The sequence below is a fragment of the Leptinotarsa decemlineata genome, unplaced genomic scaffold (genome assembly GCF_025532065.1).
Source record: "Leptinotarsa decemlineata unplaced genomic scaffold, Ldec_3_MD MMD2_P_RNA_scaffold_2, whole genome shotgun sequence".
In the NCBI taxonomy this organism is placed as follows: domain Eukaryota; kingdom Metazoa; phylum Arthropoda; class Insecta; order Coleoptera; family Chrysomelidae; genus Leptinotarsa; species Leptinotarsa decemlineata.
In genome coordinates, this window is record NW_027412529.1 from 4947874 (window position 1) to 4965021 (window position 17148).

General features: G+C 34.6%; 2 protein-coding genes across 5 annotated transcripts in view; one reads left to right on the forward strand and one right to left on the reverse strand.

The window, feature by feature from the left end:
- Window positions 1-19: 19 nt before the first annotated feature.
- Window positions 20-2879, reverse strand: EMC1 (ER membrane protein complex subunit 1). Its single transcript, XM_023173606.2, is given in 2 exon segments — window positions 20-598; window positions 601-2879. Coding segments are annotated over 2 exon segments (2670 nt in total). The 5' UTR covers window positions 2816-2879; the 3' UTR covers window positions 20-143.
- A 735-nt stretch (window positions 2880-3614) lies between these two features.
- The window catches only part of Mical (Molecule interacting with CasL), a 169710-nt gene continuing 156176 nt past the window's right edge, over window positions 3615-17148 (forward strand). For all 4 annotated transcript variants that reach the window (XM_074182065.1, XM_074182073.1, XM_074182075.1 and 1 more), the window contains exon 1: window positions 3615-4091. The gene's annotated coding sequence lies outside the window, so the exon portion shown is untranslated. The remainder of the gene's footprint in view (window positions 4092-17148) is intronic.

Genomic DNA, 17148 nt, shown 5'->3' on the forward strand with positions numbered 1-17148 from the left:
AAAAAAACCTATCCTTGAATTGGTTCCAAGGTGGGCAGCACAGCCCCTATTTTTATTGAGGTAATACATTATTACAATGTATGGAATTCATTAAATTATGATTAAAACTATAAAAAACATAACAAAAAAGTTGTTTACACCCATTACTTCCACAACTGCTTCAGTGTCTTTCTTGAGGCTAAATACTTCGTGACATAAGATCCGACAATAAGTCCAGTTAGCACTATAACGATCATCATGTGGTCAAAATCCTCCTTCAACACATCAAAAGTCTTGGAGGGTGCCACTCTTGTATAAAATATGTCCAAACCGTGCACTAAAACATGACTTGTACTCTCCAACCTAGCAGGAGCAACTTCGATACCGCGAATCCTCCCTATCGACTGATTGTAATTTATTACTGCTTCACCAGGAAGGGGAATTTCAGGCATGTACGGAATACAGCTCTCCTCCGGCCCGCATGGAATGTCATTGAACCTTGGTTGGAGCAGCAGCCAAGGAATTTCGCTCACTGATCCTCCGCTTAAAGCCATCAATAGGAATTTGTTCGTGATACCTCTTTCTGTTAATGTTACTGCCAGTTTGAGTGGGTTAGCCGCAAAATGTAGCTTTGTGTCTGAATATGCGGCAGGAGGCTAACTGCGTGAGAGCTGAAGACGGTGCTGTTGCTCTGGACGTGACCCTCGTAAAGTTCTGCAGCCACAACTTCAGTCCTGCGGAAACGCTCGCTGAAATAAGAGTACACCAACCAGTTCTCGGAATGCACGAGATGCACAGGCCCTTTCGCTCTTTTATGTGAAGTGGAGTAGAGAATTAAACCACTGACGCCATCTATGAGATAAATGCTGAGTACACGCTTGTGTACAGGATCATCTGCTAAGGTGGCGATGGCCACTAAATTTGGGTTGACATACTTGTAATAAACGGATCGATCTGGCAGAACTCTTCCCTGAGAGTGGACTCTCTCATTTGGATGCTTCGCCCCAATAGCTACAATTTTGGACGAAGGAAGGCTGACTTGCCAAGTTGGAGTTAACAAAAGAGAATTTCCAGTGCTGTGGTGGAAGCTGAAGCCTTTCAAGGAGTTCTCGACTGTGTCAACTAAGTAAATGTAAGTCTGTGTAATGTGTTTAGTGATGAGCGACTTTGCAGATGATGGGTGAATGGAAACCTCATTTCTGGGAGAGACCAGCAAAATGGGCTTGATATGGTATTCATCTTCATGCGGTAGGAGTACAGCCTGTGATATTCCCTGATTTAGTTGCACAATACCGTTTCGAGAATAGCCTGTTATCGGGTCAAACTCAAACAGAATTCCGTTTCCAGTAGTGGAATCTTCAGCAAGTAGAATACACTGAGCTGGAAGGGGGGCATACCTAGCTGTTCGCTGAACGAATAATAACATTTTCTCTTCTTGCAAGGTTGTGAACGGTTTCACATTTGGCAGCCTATAAGTCCAAGCAATAGAGCCTGTCAGGGTATCAATGGCGAAGAGTTTGCCAGCCTTTGTCGCAACGACTATTATCTTATGCAAGCCAAATTCATCCCTCACTAAACCGCTGCCAGATAAGAGTTGCCCTCCTAAGATGATATTAGATAACTGTTTCGCTTGAGTTGTCAATCTGTGGGCGAGCATGTTCAAAACATTGTTTGAACTGGTTTTGAACTCGTTTTCTATTGATGCGTCCAATTCAGAAACGGGCAACTCCAAGAACTCTGTAGCTACTATGTGACTCAAGGCTTCCTCCCTAGTCCATTTGACTTTACCTTCGGGTAACTTCATGAATACTATAGCATTATCAGATGTACTGAGTAAGAGATCGGTTACTGCACCTTTGCTGAGGCTTGCAACAATTACAGGAGCACCCAGTCCAAGAGGGTAGTCCAAATCAACTGCTGACAATTCTTCACCAGTCGAGTAGTCTTTAGAAACAACTTTGATTAATTTTCCGGGGTTGTCGCTGGCTTCTAGTTGATGAACTACCAATTTACCCTCGTTTCTTACACAAACAGCGTTGATCATAATATCGAAAGGTTTGGCAACGAGGTCATCCTTCTCAATGTGTATTAGCTTACCGCCATCATTTGTATCCAAAATGAAAGCTGGTGTCTTAGACGTGAGAGCAGATATTTTTACCTTATCCACTGCTGCATTCACTAAACTTTGAATGGGCTTTGAGTGAACTTTTCTGTCCTTCGAAATGAAATCAACGTAATATATTTGTCCTGAATAATCATTATTTGAAATACACACATAGTATGTTCTTGTAATCACACAGTTTGAGAGATCTGTGATCCAAGGTGCAGGTATCTTGACGGTTTTTCCAGTGGGATCGCCACTCAGCAAATGATATGAAGATATTTCTAAATAAGATCCAACTATGGGTACTGCATGGATAAGTTTTCCATCGAGAACGAGAAATTCAAATGGGGGTAATCTTTCAGTAACCAATGCCCTTTCTGTTAGCAGAGTTCCGCTGTTAATGTCCCACGTACGAACAATCCAATTATTAAGAGATCCAGAAATTGTGAATACATCTCTGTCTATGTGTAACAATTTCACGTCATGGTCACTGGGATTTTCCAGTAGTTGCCTCCACATTATTTCACCATTCTTCACGTTTAAAGCCGCTAGGATATTTTCTTCAGTAACCACAATCAATTTCTTTGACTCCAGTTCTGCATACTTTACTTTTCCTATGAAAGACCTTTTCCAGTCAAATTTTCCTACTTGATCTTCATAGAGCGCTGATGACAAATTTAGAAAATATATTAAAACTAAATGCAATATTATCGATCGCGATAGAAAAGCCATTTTATAATTTCTAATGAATTTATGCAATGAAGCAGTCTAACCTATAAAAGATGATTTCAAATCAAAAAACATGTAATTTAATTGACATGGAACACGAATTCTATAATTGTTTTATGCCAATGTCATTGATGACTCTAGGGTATTGTGTTCACTACTTTTTACGGAGCTTTGTTTGTCATTGAGTTTCAATCCATATATTTCTCTAACAGTGGGTAGTGGGTATTCAAGGAGTTACCAATAACAAAACTCTAGGAAAATAAAGAAACTGTGAGAAAGTGGCATTTCGTATTGAAATTTCTACAAAATATTACTTGTTGTTTCATTGAAAATACTCCCAAATTTTCTATTGTGAAAGTATTCTGGAAAGAATGCTTAGATTGGAAGACCGATAGTCAAAGGCGAAAAAAAAAAGAAAATACCATTTAAAACATGGGGACGTTAGTTATTACTCAATCGATAACATTTTCAATTCTGAACGGAAGTTGATTATTTTTATTTAGACAATTTGACCATAATTTGTTTATAAGGTTCTGTTACTTTGTCTCGTTTGAATTATTTCAATTGTAATTTGTATGTTACTTTGGATATATTTCACTATGTAACCACATTCTTGACGTGTGCAAAATCTTCATGATCAGAAACACAAATAAATGTCAATTATGTTTTACTACTCTGCATTTTGATAGAAGGATTAAAATTCAGAGTAATAAAACGTGGAAACGCTGCTTTTTATGTCTGACTGTTGACATTTGACTCATATACTGACATTTTAACATTTCATTTTCTGTTTGAGTTTCAATGTTTCAATGACATTTAGGATGTTGGTTTGACAGTGACACTTTGACGTTTTATTGTGAATTGGATTGAATAACTTTATTTTTGGATTTGAGGGAAATATATTCCAGACTTGTGTCTGTCTACTTTCAGTTAATATCAATTTATCGTCCAATTCATTTACTAAATTGATTTTTATCGAAAGCAACGTGAAAATAAGCGCAATGAAATATCCTCTAGTGCATCGTCCATTGATCAGCTAAATATATACGGGATCATCTAGTAAAATCGGGAAAATAGTTATACTTATATCGTGACACAGGAAGTTCTGGTTTGCTGGACATTGGACACTAGTGAATTTATTTTAGTGCTCTCGTGAACTGGCACAGTGATAGTTCGCCTCCTCGAAATTAATTGAAACAATCTCTTATTATTATTGTTGGTGAGATTGCTGAAAGTGCTAAGTGTACGACCCACTCCATCCATAGAAAAAACGAAAATGGTAAGTAGTCAATTATATACTTGAAGCCTGCTAAAAACGGCATACTTAATTGCCAAGAATAATTCAAATAATCCAAATATGTATGTGACAAACACACTTGAATATGATTCTTAGTCTTGTGTTTCTAGATACTGATTCAAATTAAAATATTTCACATTTGCTTTTGAGTACTCTCCTTTAGGTGGTTAGATGATTATTGCTAATTATTGGGGTTAGTCACCAGTTTTGTCTGGTCTAAACAATGCAGGAGGTAAAGAAACAGGCAAATAATTTGTTTACATTATATCTCTCTTAGAATTTATGGACTACCATTGAATTCATTACTTTTATTATTCTGCTCAACAATGTAGAAATATTAATTAACAATTCATGAGAAACAGATAATTATTATTTATTACCTGCAATTCAATTCTATTTTGTAAAGTGACTCATAGTTTATATTTCCTCATTGTAGGTATTAGTTTTAATTTATTATTTTCATTAGAAACATTTTTGAGATCAGTCATTTTCGAATTTGAAACTTTAATTTCAGTTGAGTCACATCTCATTTGTTATTTCACAAACTTACTAAAAAGTTAATATTTTTACAAAATTTTGTGAATTTTGCAAAATTCCCACAACCACAAACACGTCTTATTCCTGAAATTAAATAACTTCTATTCTCTTCAATTATTCGGTGAATAAAAAAATAAATGCTTTACTCTACAGAACAATTTGCAGACTAAACCTTTTGTTAGGTTGTTAGAAAATGTCAACAAAGTATTAATGTAATACAAACACTTATACCATAGTATAAAGATAAAAGGACTTTTATAGCAATCACCAGAAATGAAAAAAACACATGTTAGTTAGACAATGAAAAGGAAACAAAGCCAATTTTTCATAGTTTCCATTTAAAAAAATGTTTGGATTAATTTTTAATACGACGGGGACATCTTTTACCCATATTTTCAATTTAGGCACTTCAACCCCTTCACGGAGTGCGGTCGCACCCTTAATCCTCTCTTAAATCCTAAAGGGAACTAGGGATTAAGTTATAAGTCCTTTGAAATAATCTCAAACCTACTTCTTCGAATTCTTCTCCTTCATTGACGTTTCATACACGTTGCCATGGTGAAGGTGTGACGTCATGATACATAAGCAAAATAACAATAACATCAAAGTAATATCTATGGAAATAATTTCCAACTTAGCTATGAAAAAAGTCATGCGAGAAATGACTAAATATATTGCAAAAGGTGCTCCACCTCATTATTTTCTACCCGTTGTTAAACGAGATATTTCCGGATAGATGGATTGGCAGAAGGGAATCAGTTGAATAGCCTCCGAGATCACCGGATTTAACACCCTTGGATTTATTTGTTTAGGGTTATCTTAAATACGTTCTTTATAAAACACAACCTTCTGATATTGAAGAAAAAAGACGAATTACAGCAGTATGCCAGTCAATTCCTAGTGAAGCTTTCCGTAATGTTAGAGGGGAGTTCGAAAACAGACTATCGCAAAATGTGCGACTTTTTTCGAACGGTTCATAAGATAAGCGTAAGTAGATTTTATGTTCGAAATGTCTTTCTCGCAAATTAAATTATATTTTGTAAAAGGACAATAACCAACAAATAAAAAATCCCACGCGTACCTAATTAATTTATTCCTGTCATTCAAGGGTTGGAACGGTGCCATTTTCATTAAAAGGATACAATACAACGCAATTTTTGAGAAACTGCTCATCATTGGAAGCAGAATTGATCGCCAATCGTTTCCAGTAAGGAAACACTGTGTATATTTGCTAAAAGTTTCATACAGTGTGTAAAAGCCAAATTAAATAAATTCATTATTTCGGTTACTGTACGTATTTAAAAAAATCCCGAAACACGTCAAATGTAAATTATAATTTGACAACGTAAAAATGCAACCCCTACGGCCAACCCCCTTCTAATGACAGGTACAACCCCCAATTTTTTGAATGGGAAGTATAGGTTTGTGATATATCGTTTGAAAGGTCTCTTCATTCTCTATTCAAAAATGTTATCGCTTTTAAGTTTATTGCAACAATTAAGATAAAATAAATTAAAATCTTGTGGTTACCGAAATTCGATAAAATACACTTAAAAACTAAAATGCAATGCAAAACGTACGAAATGTAGAATACGAAAGAGAACTATGGATGTTAACGAAGTAGATGTTCAAAATATTCACCGCGAAAGTCTTGGCAACATCCTAATCTCAAATAAAACTGTCTTCTAACATTAATCAAAATATCAGGTGTGACCGACCTAATTGCAAGCGTCATTCGTTCTTTTGGGTCATTCAAATCTGAAGGTTTAGTTTTGTACACATTGCTTTTTACATATCCCCATAAAAAGAAATCTAATGATGAAAGATCAGGTGACCTTGCTGGCCATTCAATCGACCCTCGCCTCCCTATCCACCGATTGGGAAATGTTGTATCGAGGTATTGCCGGACATTAATTTGGTAATGTGGTGGTGCTCCATCCTGCTGAAACTATATCGTATTCACTGGAACTTGAAGGTGTCCTGGATCAGGATATAAATTTGCTAAACTTGGAATGACGTCATTTTGAGGTGTGCCAAATAATTATCGCCATTCAAGTTGCCCTCAATGAAAAAGGGACCAATGATATGGTTTCCTACAATCCCTGCCCAAACATTAACCTATTGAGGTTATTGCGTGAGGATTTTCCGTTGACCAGTATCGGTAATTTTGCCGATTAGCATGACCGTTAAGAGACAAAGTACACATAACGTCTTCTAATTGGATGATATTTGTTATGCAACATGTCCATCATTTGCTCACAAAAATAAGTTCTTCTATCAGACTCCTCCATGAGCTCCTGAGTAGGTATCATTTTATAGGGATGCATTTTATTTTCTTTTAATATCTTTACTATCGAAGTATGGCTAACATTAAATGAAGTGGATTCCTGTCTACTTGATGTATATGGGTTTTCCTCAAACTCAAGCATCACATCTAATTTGTGTTCATCACTCATTGCATTGCCAGCTGCTTTTTTATCTGCCCCACATGACAAAGCTCGCGAAACTGCTTCTCTATTTTGCTTATCGTTTCTTGAGATATGGGCGGTAGATTAGGAAATTTCTCTGGAAATAGGAGACCTACTTCCTGTTGTGTTCGGGTTTCATCTCCCTAACCAATCATTTGTAAAACTGTTATTTTATGCATTTTCGTTAATCTAACCATTTGTCAGACTTGAAGTTAGCGAACTTTAAACCTAAATTTAAATACTGACAACTAATGTTATAACATAGAAAACAAGTTGACAAGGCGTTTTAAACTAACGTTTCCACGGAAATTATCTACAGTTTTTTAAAAGGATACCATCTAAAAAAAAACATTACTATGGTTTTTACTTACTTTCTTATCATCAATACCTCAACATGAAATAAGTTTTGAGTGTATTTTATCGAATTTCGGTAACCGCATGATTTTAATTTATTTTATCTTAATTGTTGCAATGAACTTGAAAGCGATAACATTTTTGAATAGAGAATGAAGAGTCCTTTCAAACGATATATCTCAAGTCTATACTTTCAAAATCGGGGGTTGTACCTGTCATTCGACGGGGGTTGAAGGTATAGGGGTAGCAGGTTGTCAAAAAAATTAATGTCGATTCGGTCTATTGGTGTTTGGTTATAAGAATGAAGTTTCATAATGAAAATGTATTGATTGGAGGTTTATATCGTTCTCCTAGTTCTAAGTTTGATGAGTTTTTTGATCACTTTGAATATTGGGCTGAAAATATTTTATCTCAACAAAATAAGTGCACATTGATTGGTGATTTCAATTTGAACTTCCTTAACGAGAATGATTCTTTGGTAAGAAAATTCAGGAATTTCATTGCAAATATTGGGGTGGAACAACTGATCCATGAACCAACAAGTTACTAATACTAGTAGTACATTGATTGATTATGTCTTAAGCTCCTCAACCTTAAACCAATGTTCAGTCCATGAAATTCCTAAGATTACAGATCATAATATCATCACTGTTACAATCAAATCCTGTCAGCTGCAGAAATCTAGCACTTCGAAATTATATAGGGATTTTAGTGAAACAAAACTTCTTCTTTTAAATGAAAAATTAATAAATTGCAACTGGAACTTGAACTTGAATGATACCGATACAATATATGCTAACCTTGTTAAGAACATAAGTGAACAAGTCAATATTATTAATCCATTAAAATCATACAAACAATATAAAAGCCAATTGCCTTGGTATGATCATGAAGTTTTTGTTGCAGCAAGGTATAGGGATGAAGCTTACAAAAAATTTAAAAATTGTAGAACTATGACTGAACAGCTCAATTGGGCTATTTATAAAAGTTATAGAAACGAAGTGTTAAAACGGAAGATTGACGATTGTTCGCACGATCCAAAGAAAATGTGGAAATCTTTGAAAACACTTATTAAACCATATAATAGTCCCCTTCCTGATGTAATTGTATTTGACACACAGAGAGTCATGTTAGACCAAGATAAAGCTGAAAGCTTTAATAATTTTTGTATTGAAAGTATTCTTGATATTAAAGCAACAATTCCTGCTTCTGTACAATGGTCATGTGAAAATCTTGAAGTGATTGGATGCAATTTGTCCGATTTCAAACGTTTGTCACTGAAGGAATTGAAGTCAATTATTTCATGTTTGGATAACAAGTGTAACACTAATATAATGAATAACAAGGTTCTCAAGAGTATCTTCTCGGTACTAGGTCACGTACTTCTTGATTTTGTCAATACTTCTTTGATAAATGGGCACTTTCCAGATCAACCCAAAATTAGTACAGTTGTTCCTGTGCCTAAAGTTTACAACGCAAATGAAGCCTTTAACTTTCGTCCCATAAACACTCCTTTAGAAAAAGTATTAGAGTTAGCTGCTTATAACCAAATATGCACATATATCAAAGACAACAACCTTTTGATGGACTATCAATCAGGTTTTAAATCGCAACACTCATGTGAAACTGCTCTTCAACTTGTCTAAATGGAAACTGTCAATTGATGACAATAAATATGTAGTAGCAGTATTTTTGGATTTCAAAAGAGCTTTCGAAACTATAGATATATAGTACTATGGAATAACTGTTAGAGTGTTGCTATGGTTCAGAAGTTATTTACTCAACAGTTCTCAATGTACTAAAATAAACAGCGTCCCATCAAGCCAAAAAGCAATTGATACCGGGGTCCCCCAAGGGAGTGTACTAGGCCCTGTTTTATTCATACTTTATTTGAATGGCATACATTTCATTAGTGACTGTGAATTCATCAACCTCTTTGCAGATGATACTCTCATTGCAGCAAGCGACTCTGATATTCATAATGCTGTACGCAAAATTAATTTGACTCTTGAAAACGTGGCGAAGTTCTTGAACATAAACAAACTCAAAACTGAATACCACTAAAACGAAAGCTATGATATTGACAACACAATATAAATACAGGGTGTTCCTTAAACATATGCTAATATTTAAGGAGGTAATTCTTAGACCCATTTTAAAAAAACAACTTCCTATGGACGTATGTATGTCCTAAACGCCTTAACTTTTGAGATACAGGGTGGCAAAGTTTTCAAAAATAATCAGTTTTTTGATAATAACTGAGATAATTTTGTAGACATCTTTGGCATATTTGGTACATATGTTCCATGCCTCAAGGCGCATTTTCTGATGTACACAAATTTGTATTTTTTCAAACAGTGGTATCCCTACGGGTTTCGCATTGAATATTTTTGGGAAAAAGTACTACGCCAATGCTTTCTTTTCAAAATAAAATCATTTTTAAAATCCTCATTTATTTTTGAGAAAATTTGATCTCCTGGTATTTCTTTGTCCGACGCATGATTTTCACTCAAAAAAATAAAAATCGACAGAAAGCAAATTAAGAAATTAGATCAATTCTAAAATGAATGAGAATCTGAAAATTGCTTCATAACGCATTACCAATGCCCTAATAATATTTGAAAACATAATCTGCAAAAAAATAAATTTTTCACAAAAACGAGTTTTATTTTATTTTGTGACAGTAAGTCTAAACGAATAGCACAAATTTGTTAATTAGTAATAATACCAAAAATAATTATAAAAATTGTTGGAAGTGGCCACCTGCCTTTAGTATGCATGCTTCCGCCCTTCTACGCATGGAATTACGCACCCGTTCAAATATTCCCGGCGTATTTCGTATAGTTTCACACGAGGCAACTATTCGCTCTCTTAAATCTTCTAAAGTATTAACGGGAGTTTTATACAAAAGAGTTTTAAGGTGACCCCATAAAAAAATCTAAACTGTTGAGATCGGGGGATCTTGCTGGCCATTGCTGAGGTCCTCCGCGACCTATCCAACGATTAGGATAAACTGTATTTAAATGGTTTCGGACAATTACACTGAAATGAGCAGGGGCGCCATCGTGCATGTACCATATTCGATTCCTTAACGCAAGTGGCACATCTTCCAATAACCCAGGTAAGTCTTCTTCGAGAAAGTGTAAATAAGAACGACCATCAAGGCGTCCTGGTAGAAAAAATGGGCCTATTAGATGATCACCTATAATTCCTGCCCATACATTAACCGAAAATTGGTGTTGGAAATGGGTTTCGGTTATTGCATGGGGATTTTCTTCAGCCCACACATGATTGTTATGGAAATTTTGAATGGCATTCCGAGAAAAATTTGCTTCGTCTGTGAACAAAATTTGTGTCTCAAACTGCGGATTTAGTGCAATACTTTGTAGATACCACTGACTAAAGTTCACACGCTGTGGAAAATCTCTGGGAAGTAATGCCTGCACTCTTGAAATATGGTGTGGCTATAACAAAAAATCAACCAAAATACGCCAAACAATTTGATGACAAATATCCAGAGTTCTAGCGATCTTCCTCGTACTCGTCTCAGGATGTTCCTCAATTTCTTGCAGCACCGCTTCCTCAATTTCAGGAGTTCTTACTACACGAGGTCTACCTTCCGGAGTCCCTTTCTTGAAACTACCAGTTTCCCCAAGTCGACGATGAATATTTGAAAAGGTTCAGCTATCTGGTAAGGCACGATTAGGATATCTTTCCTGATAAATGCGCCTGGCTTCTGTTGCATTACCATCGGCAAGGCCATATACGTAATGCATTTGCGCCATTTCCGCATTCGTATAATTTAACATATTTACTGATTATTCAGAAAAACAGCGGACTACCAAAATAACTTCAATAACACTTCAAAATCAATCAAAACGCGCTGTGACAGTTTTTAACACCAACACCTTACTTTAAACCAACATCAATATTAGCTACTGACGTTTGTACATACAGAGAATTCGTTTTTTATTGCTATGGTGGGTACGCTGTTTTTTCTGCTTTTATTCTTTAAAAGAAATCACATATCGACAAACTCCATATTTCCAAGAGGTGCAGTAAATAAATTCTGCTACACGTCATTTATTCCAGGATAACTAAATTTATGTTTTCAAAAATTATTAAGCGGTGCTGCGTTATGACGTAATTTTAATTGAGAACAGTGCATCTGACAACAAACAAATACCTTTTAGATCCTCAATTATTTTGCAACAAATCTGATCTCTTAGTTTGCGTTCAGTCGATGCACGATACCGCATCAGATTTTTAAGGAATTTATCCTTAAGTAAAGTGATTTTTAATTTTTTGAGCGAAAACCACGCGTCGGACAAAGAAAACCCAGCAAATCAAATGTGCTCAAAAATGTACGGAGATTTTAAAAATAATTTTTAATTCAAGATAAAGCAGTGGCGTAGTATTTTTTTCGCCAAAAATATACATTTCAAAACTCGTACGTACGCCATTGGCAGAGAAATTAAGAAAATTGTACATCAGAAAATGCGCCTTGAGGCATGGAACATATGTACCAAATATGCCAAAGATGTCTACCAAATTATCTCAGTTATTATCAAAAAACTGATTATTTTTGAAAACTTTGCCACCCTGTATCTCAAAAGTTAAGGCGTTTAGGACATACGTCCATAAGACGTTTTTTCCTTAAAATGGGTCTAAGAATTACCTCCTTAAATATTAGCATGTGTTTAAGGAACACCCTGTATAACTTAATTGATATCAACTCCATTAATATTGAGATCTACGGCGAAACTATAGAAATTGTGAAAGAATTCAAATACCTAGGCTTCATCGTTGATAACACTTTGAACTTAAACAAACAGTATATGTGTAATAAAATTTCTAAAAATTATTTTTTTTTGTACTAGAATTAGTAGACAATTAACATTCCAATCTAATTTAACTGTTCATAAAACAATAATGCTACCACACTTTGATTACTATGCTACTTTGATATCATTACTAGACGGTAATTCTATCTCTACATTACAAAAATTACAAAACAGAGGAATGCGCTTGTTATAAAAATGCCATGGATATACTCCTATATTATCAATGATTAATATTCTGAATTGGATAACAGTGAAAGATAGATTACAATATTTTTCTATGATATTCATATTCAAAATACTCACTGGAAAAGCACCACATTATTTCAATGAGTTTATTACATATAACAATCAGATACACAAATACGATACAAGAGGAAGAGATGACTTGGTTGTCCCACGAACTAACTTTGCAAGAACAATGAATTCTATTTTTCACAGAGGACTCGTGGACTATAACAAGCCTCCTAATGAAATTAAACAAAGTAACAAACACCCTTCAACTCGTCAAACGCTCCTTATCTGAATATATACGGGCACAATACTATCCCAATTGAGTTGTTCATCATTCTTCTCTCTATTAATCTCTTCATCATCTACTACTGCTATGTTTTACCCATTATATTCCATTATATAGGGTCTTATATATTTCAGTTTTTTTGTAATTCTGTTTAATAACTGATATATTTGTATAAATTTTTATTCAGTTTTCAAGTCAACGATAAAAATAAAATAAATACAACAATAAAAATTAATTGGCGCTCCGGGGCGACTTCATTGATTCCAGTGGCGCATTTGCTTTTTCAGCTGCAGGAAAACCCGGAAAAACCTGCAGCACCACATCATCTGAAGATCTTGATCCAACAATGTCCTCTCTCTCATAAAAAAAATGTAGGGTGTCTCCAGAGGCTCCAATAAATTCAATGCATCGCCAGAACACTTCGTGACACGACTATCGTCAAACTTAAACCAGTCCGTTTCTTTTTTGACCAAGGCGTAATAATGACCACATTCAACGCCAGAACCACAATGAACAATGACTGCATGAATATTATAATAGTGGTCTGCTAGGTTGAAATGTTCATCTATTTCGAACCTTCCAAAGAGTTTCTTGCTTCCGTTAGAGGTTGAGTCTTGTTTGAAAATCATCAGTGTTATTATTAGATTGACTGGTATATAATATTTATGTATATTAGGATATCTATTTCAAATAAATCTATTTCAATTTTTCCGTTGAAGTATGTCAAATTATAACATGAATAATGAATTCATTCCGTTTGGCTTTTACAAACTGCATAAAATTCGTCAGGCAGAGCTCGTCCCCACTGGAAGTTGATCTAGGTGGCTGTGCACGATTTTCCAAAGAACAGCATATTGTTTCGTTGTATTTTATTTTTGGATCGCCGAAGCTTCTGGCACGTCCTTGCAACTACTCGTATGTCAATTGCTATATTTAGCGCGCAGTGTGCACGATACGGGACTCGACTGTCCGTTGGTCAAAATTATTGGTTGCATTTTTATCATGAAGAGAAATGGGGAATAAGAGAAATAACAGTTGGACTGAAAAATACTTAGACAAATAGAAAAAAAAAATTGATAACATTTTCAAATAATATATTATAATGGTAACTATTACAAAGTTATATTTCATTAGTCAGACAAACTGAAGTAACCAAAAAATCTCCTAAACACGAAAATTATTATATTTTTAAAGTACTTACTGCTTTCCACTCAATATTTTTGCGTCTGTATTTAAATAAGACGAACTCCAACATTAAAGTAATCATTAATTAATATTTAAGTAAATAATTTGTTGCATGTATTCCGGAAAATAAAATTTTTTGGTGCAATTTTGATTTATGTTGAATTATTTTAATTTTATTATAAAAAGATATCAATTAGAACAATTAAAACAAAAATGGTTGAAAAAAAATATTTAACAATAATTAAGTAAAGAAAGTACCTATTTGTTCATCTTTTATTCATCATATAATCGTCGTCATAATCATTGGAATTTTCATCAGTAGCCCAATCATGATGCTGTCCATTCGAATCATCATACTTATCGTCATCATCAAAATTGGAACTCTCTAATCAACTGCTTACTCTAATTGAATCATATCTAGAAAATCATATCAGAAAACAATTCGTCGAATATGATTTTTTTGAATCGGCTCAGTACATAGTTACATCTGGGGTACCACAAGGTTCTAATCTTGGACCTCTCTCATTTTTAATTTTTAATAATGACTTGGCAACCTCTTTGAATATTCCTAGCCTACTATTTGCAGACGACCTGAAACTATATTATAAAATCGACGACATTACGGACTGCCACCGTGTACAACATGAATTAGATGTTATCAAACTTTGGTGTAATAATAATCGTCTACAACTGAACGTATCCAAATATAAAATAATATCATTTACAACAAAGGAGCTAACTTTAATGTACGATTATTCAATCAACAATACTACAATCAACCGCGTACATGAGATAAAAGCAGAGGCGGCTCGTCAGAGGCGGCAAGGGAGGCTCAGCCTCCCCATAAAATTTGAGGCTATTCATTGCAATAAATTGAAAGATATTGACAAATAATTATGATTATTTTTTTCTATAAATGCTTGTTTATCATTACTTTACCATTAATTTTCAATATAAATACATAATATGCCCGAAAAAACACTATCACTCACTACGTAGTACGTACTACACTGTATCCTGCATCAACAAAACTCAAACGCACCGCCCATGAACGAATAACGAAGAAATGATACACCCCAAATAATAAATGCCATACGTTGAAACGTTGCAAGGGAGCCAAGCCTCCGACCGCTTTAAAACACACAGACTCCACGATACCGATCCGTTAGAGGAGGCTAGCCTCCAGTTGGTCTTCGTTAGTGTACGACTACGTTTGTTTTTGATTTAATTATTCGGACGGGATGCCGTGACAGACCGGGACTGAAAAATATTTCGGTAAATCGTTTTAGTGTTTCTTGATAATATTTGTTATTTGTGTATAAAACAGGCAGTTTTGTATTATAGCAGTGCTTTTTTGTAATATTTTTAATCTGTTTTTAAAGCGTTTTCTTTTAATTTCAAGGTGTTTTCAGGTTTTCACTTTTCGGTAAGTTTTTTTTTTTCGTTTATTATGGATAAGTTGGACGAAATTAAGAAATCTGACGATATAGTCGATTGGTTGCTGACAAATAATTTTAAGTCTTTATCTTATGATAATAAATTTTACATTATTAAAACTCTGGGAAGGCCTCAACCAAATTTGATTTCAATTAAAACGTCAGATAATCGACAAAATCGAAGATTTAATATTAGTTGGTACGATAAATGCGATTGGTTAACCGGCTTCATTAAACGAGAACAACTTTTTTGTTGGCCCTGTGTTTTATTTTCCTTACAAACCGAATACCAAACGTGTTCTAAAATAGGATACTCCGATTTAAAAAATTTACCTCGTTCTACAGAAAGACATTTTAAATCTAAGGAGCATATATTTTCGTGTTGTAAATTAAAATTGTTTAGCAAACAAAATAAAGCAACAGCTTTAAATACAGCTCAAAAAGAGGCCATAATTTCTTTTAATAATCACGTTAGGGAAAATCGGTCGAATTTAAAAAGATATCGATATTACGATTTATTTGGGTTCCCAAGAATTAGCTTTTAGTGGACACGATGAAACCGAAGATTCGATTAATCGCGGCAATTACAAGGAACTTGTAATTCACAAATTGTGATTCACAATTTGGCACTTTTTTAAACGGTAGCGTTTTTTCGGGCACCCCAAAAACCATCCAAATGAGGTTATAGACAGTGTGGCATATATTATTAAGGAAAATATAAGCAAGGAGATTGAAAGTTTCTTTTTTTGCACGGGAAATTGATGAAACTACATATATTACCTGTACATCACAACTTTCAATCGTTTTTAGATATGTCAAAGATGGTAATGTGGTAGAACGTTTTATGGGTTTTCATGATGTTTCATCTGGGCGCACAGCTGACGATTTGTTTAATTTTTAATTCGTAAGTGTGACACCTATAATTTTAGGCAAAAGTTAATTGCGCGAACCTTGATAGGGCTGCGGTCATGGCCGGCCATTTAAATGGCTTACAAACTGACATTTAACAATTAACATTTTACAACACATATAAGGAATATGACTGCTGATGCAAATAGGATGCTTGGATTCATTTACAGAAATGGCAGAAGCTTCAAAAGTATTGCCACATTAAAATTGCTATGTTTTGCGTATACCAGATCTGAGTTAGAGTATGGCTCTGTGTTATGGAATCCAGTTTACGACTACCAAAAAACATCAATTGAGAGCGTGCAAAGGAAGTTCCTAAAATACCTATGTCTAAAAGTTGATGGTCAATACCCCACGAGAGGCATCGATCATAACATTTTGTTGACACGATTTGATATGACATCTTTGCAAAATAGGAGAGTTATCCTTGGTATACAATTCCTGCATAAATTACTAAACAACAATATTGACAAGTACGGTTCTTTTACCATACCAAGAAGTGAAGGTCGACACAATCTGAAATTATATTGCGAAGCATCACGCACAAATGTTATGCTACGATCACCATTGCAGTAGCTTCAATGAAATCTGTGAATATTGCGATATTCCATTCGACTCTCTGAACGCCTTGGTATGATGTATTCACAATCACTTTTAATAATACTATAAATAACATTTGTGTCAGTACTGCTACATTGGATGATTTGTAACTTTTTGTATTACATACTCAATTTTTCATTCCTCTTTTGAAATTCTACGTATACGAATATTTTATATATACTTTGTTTT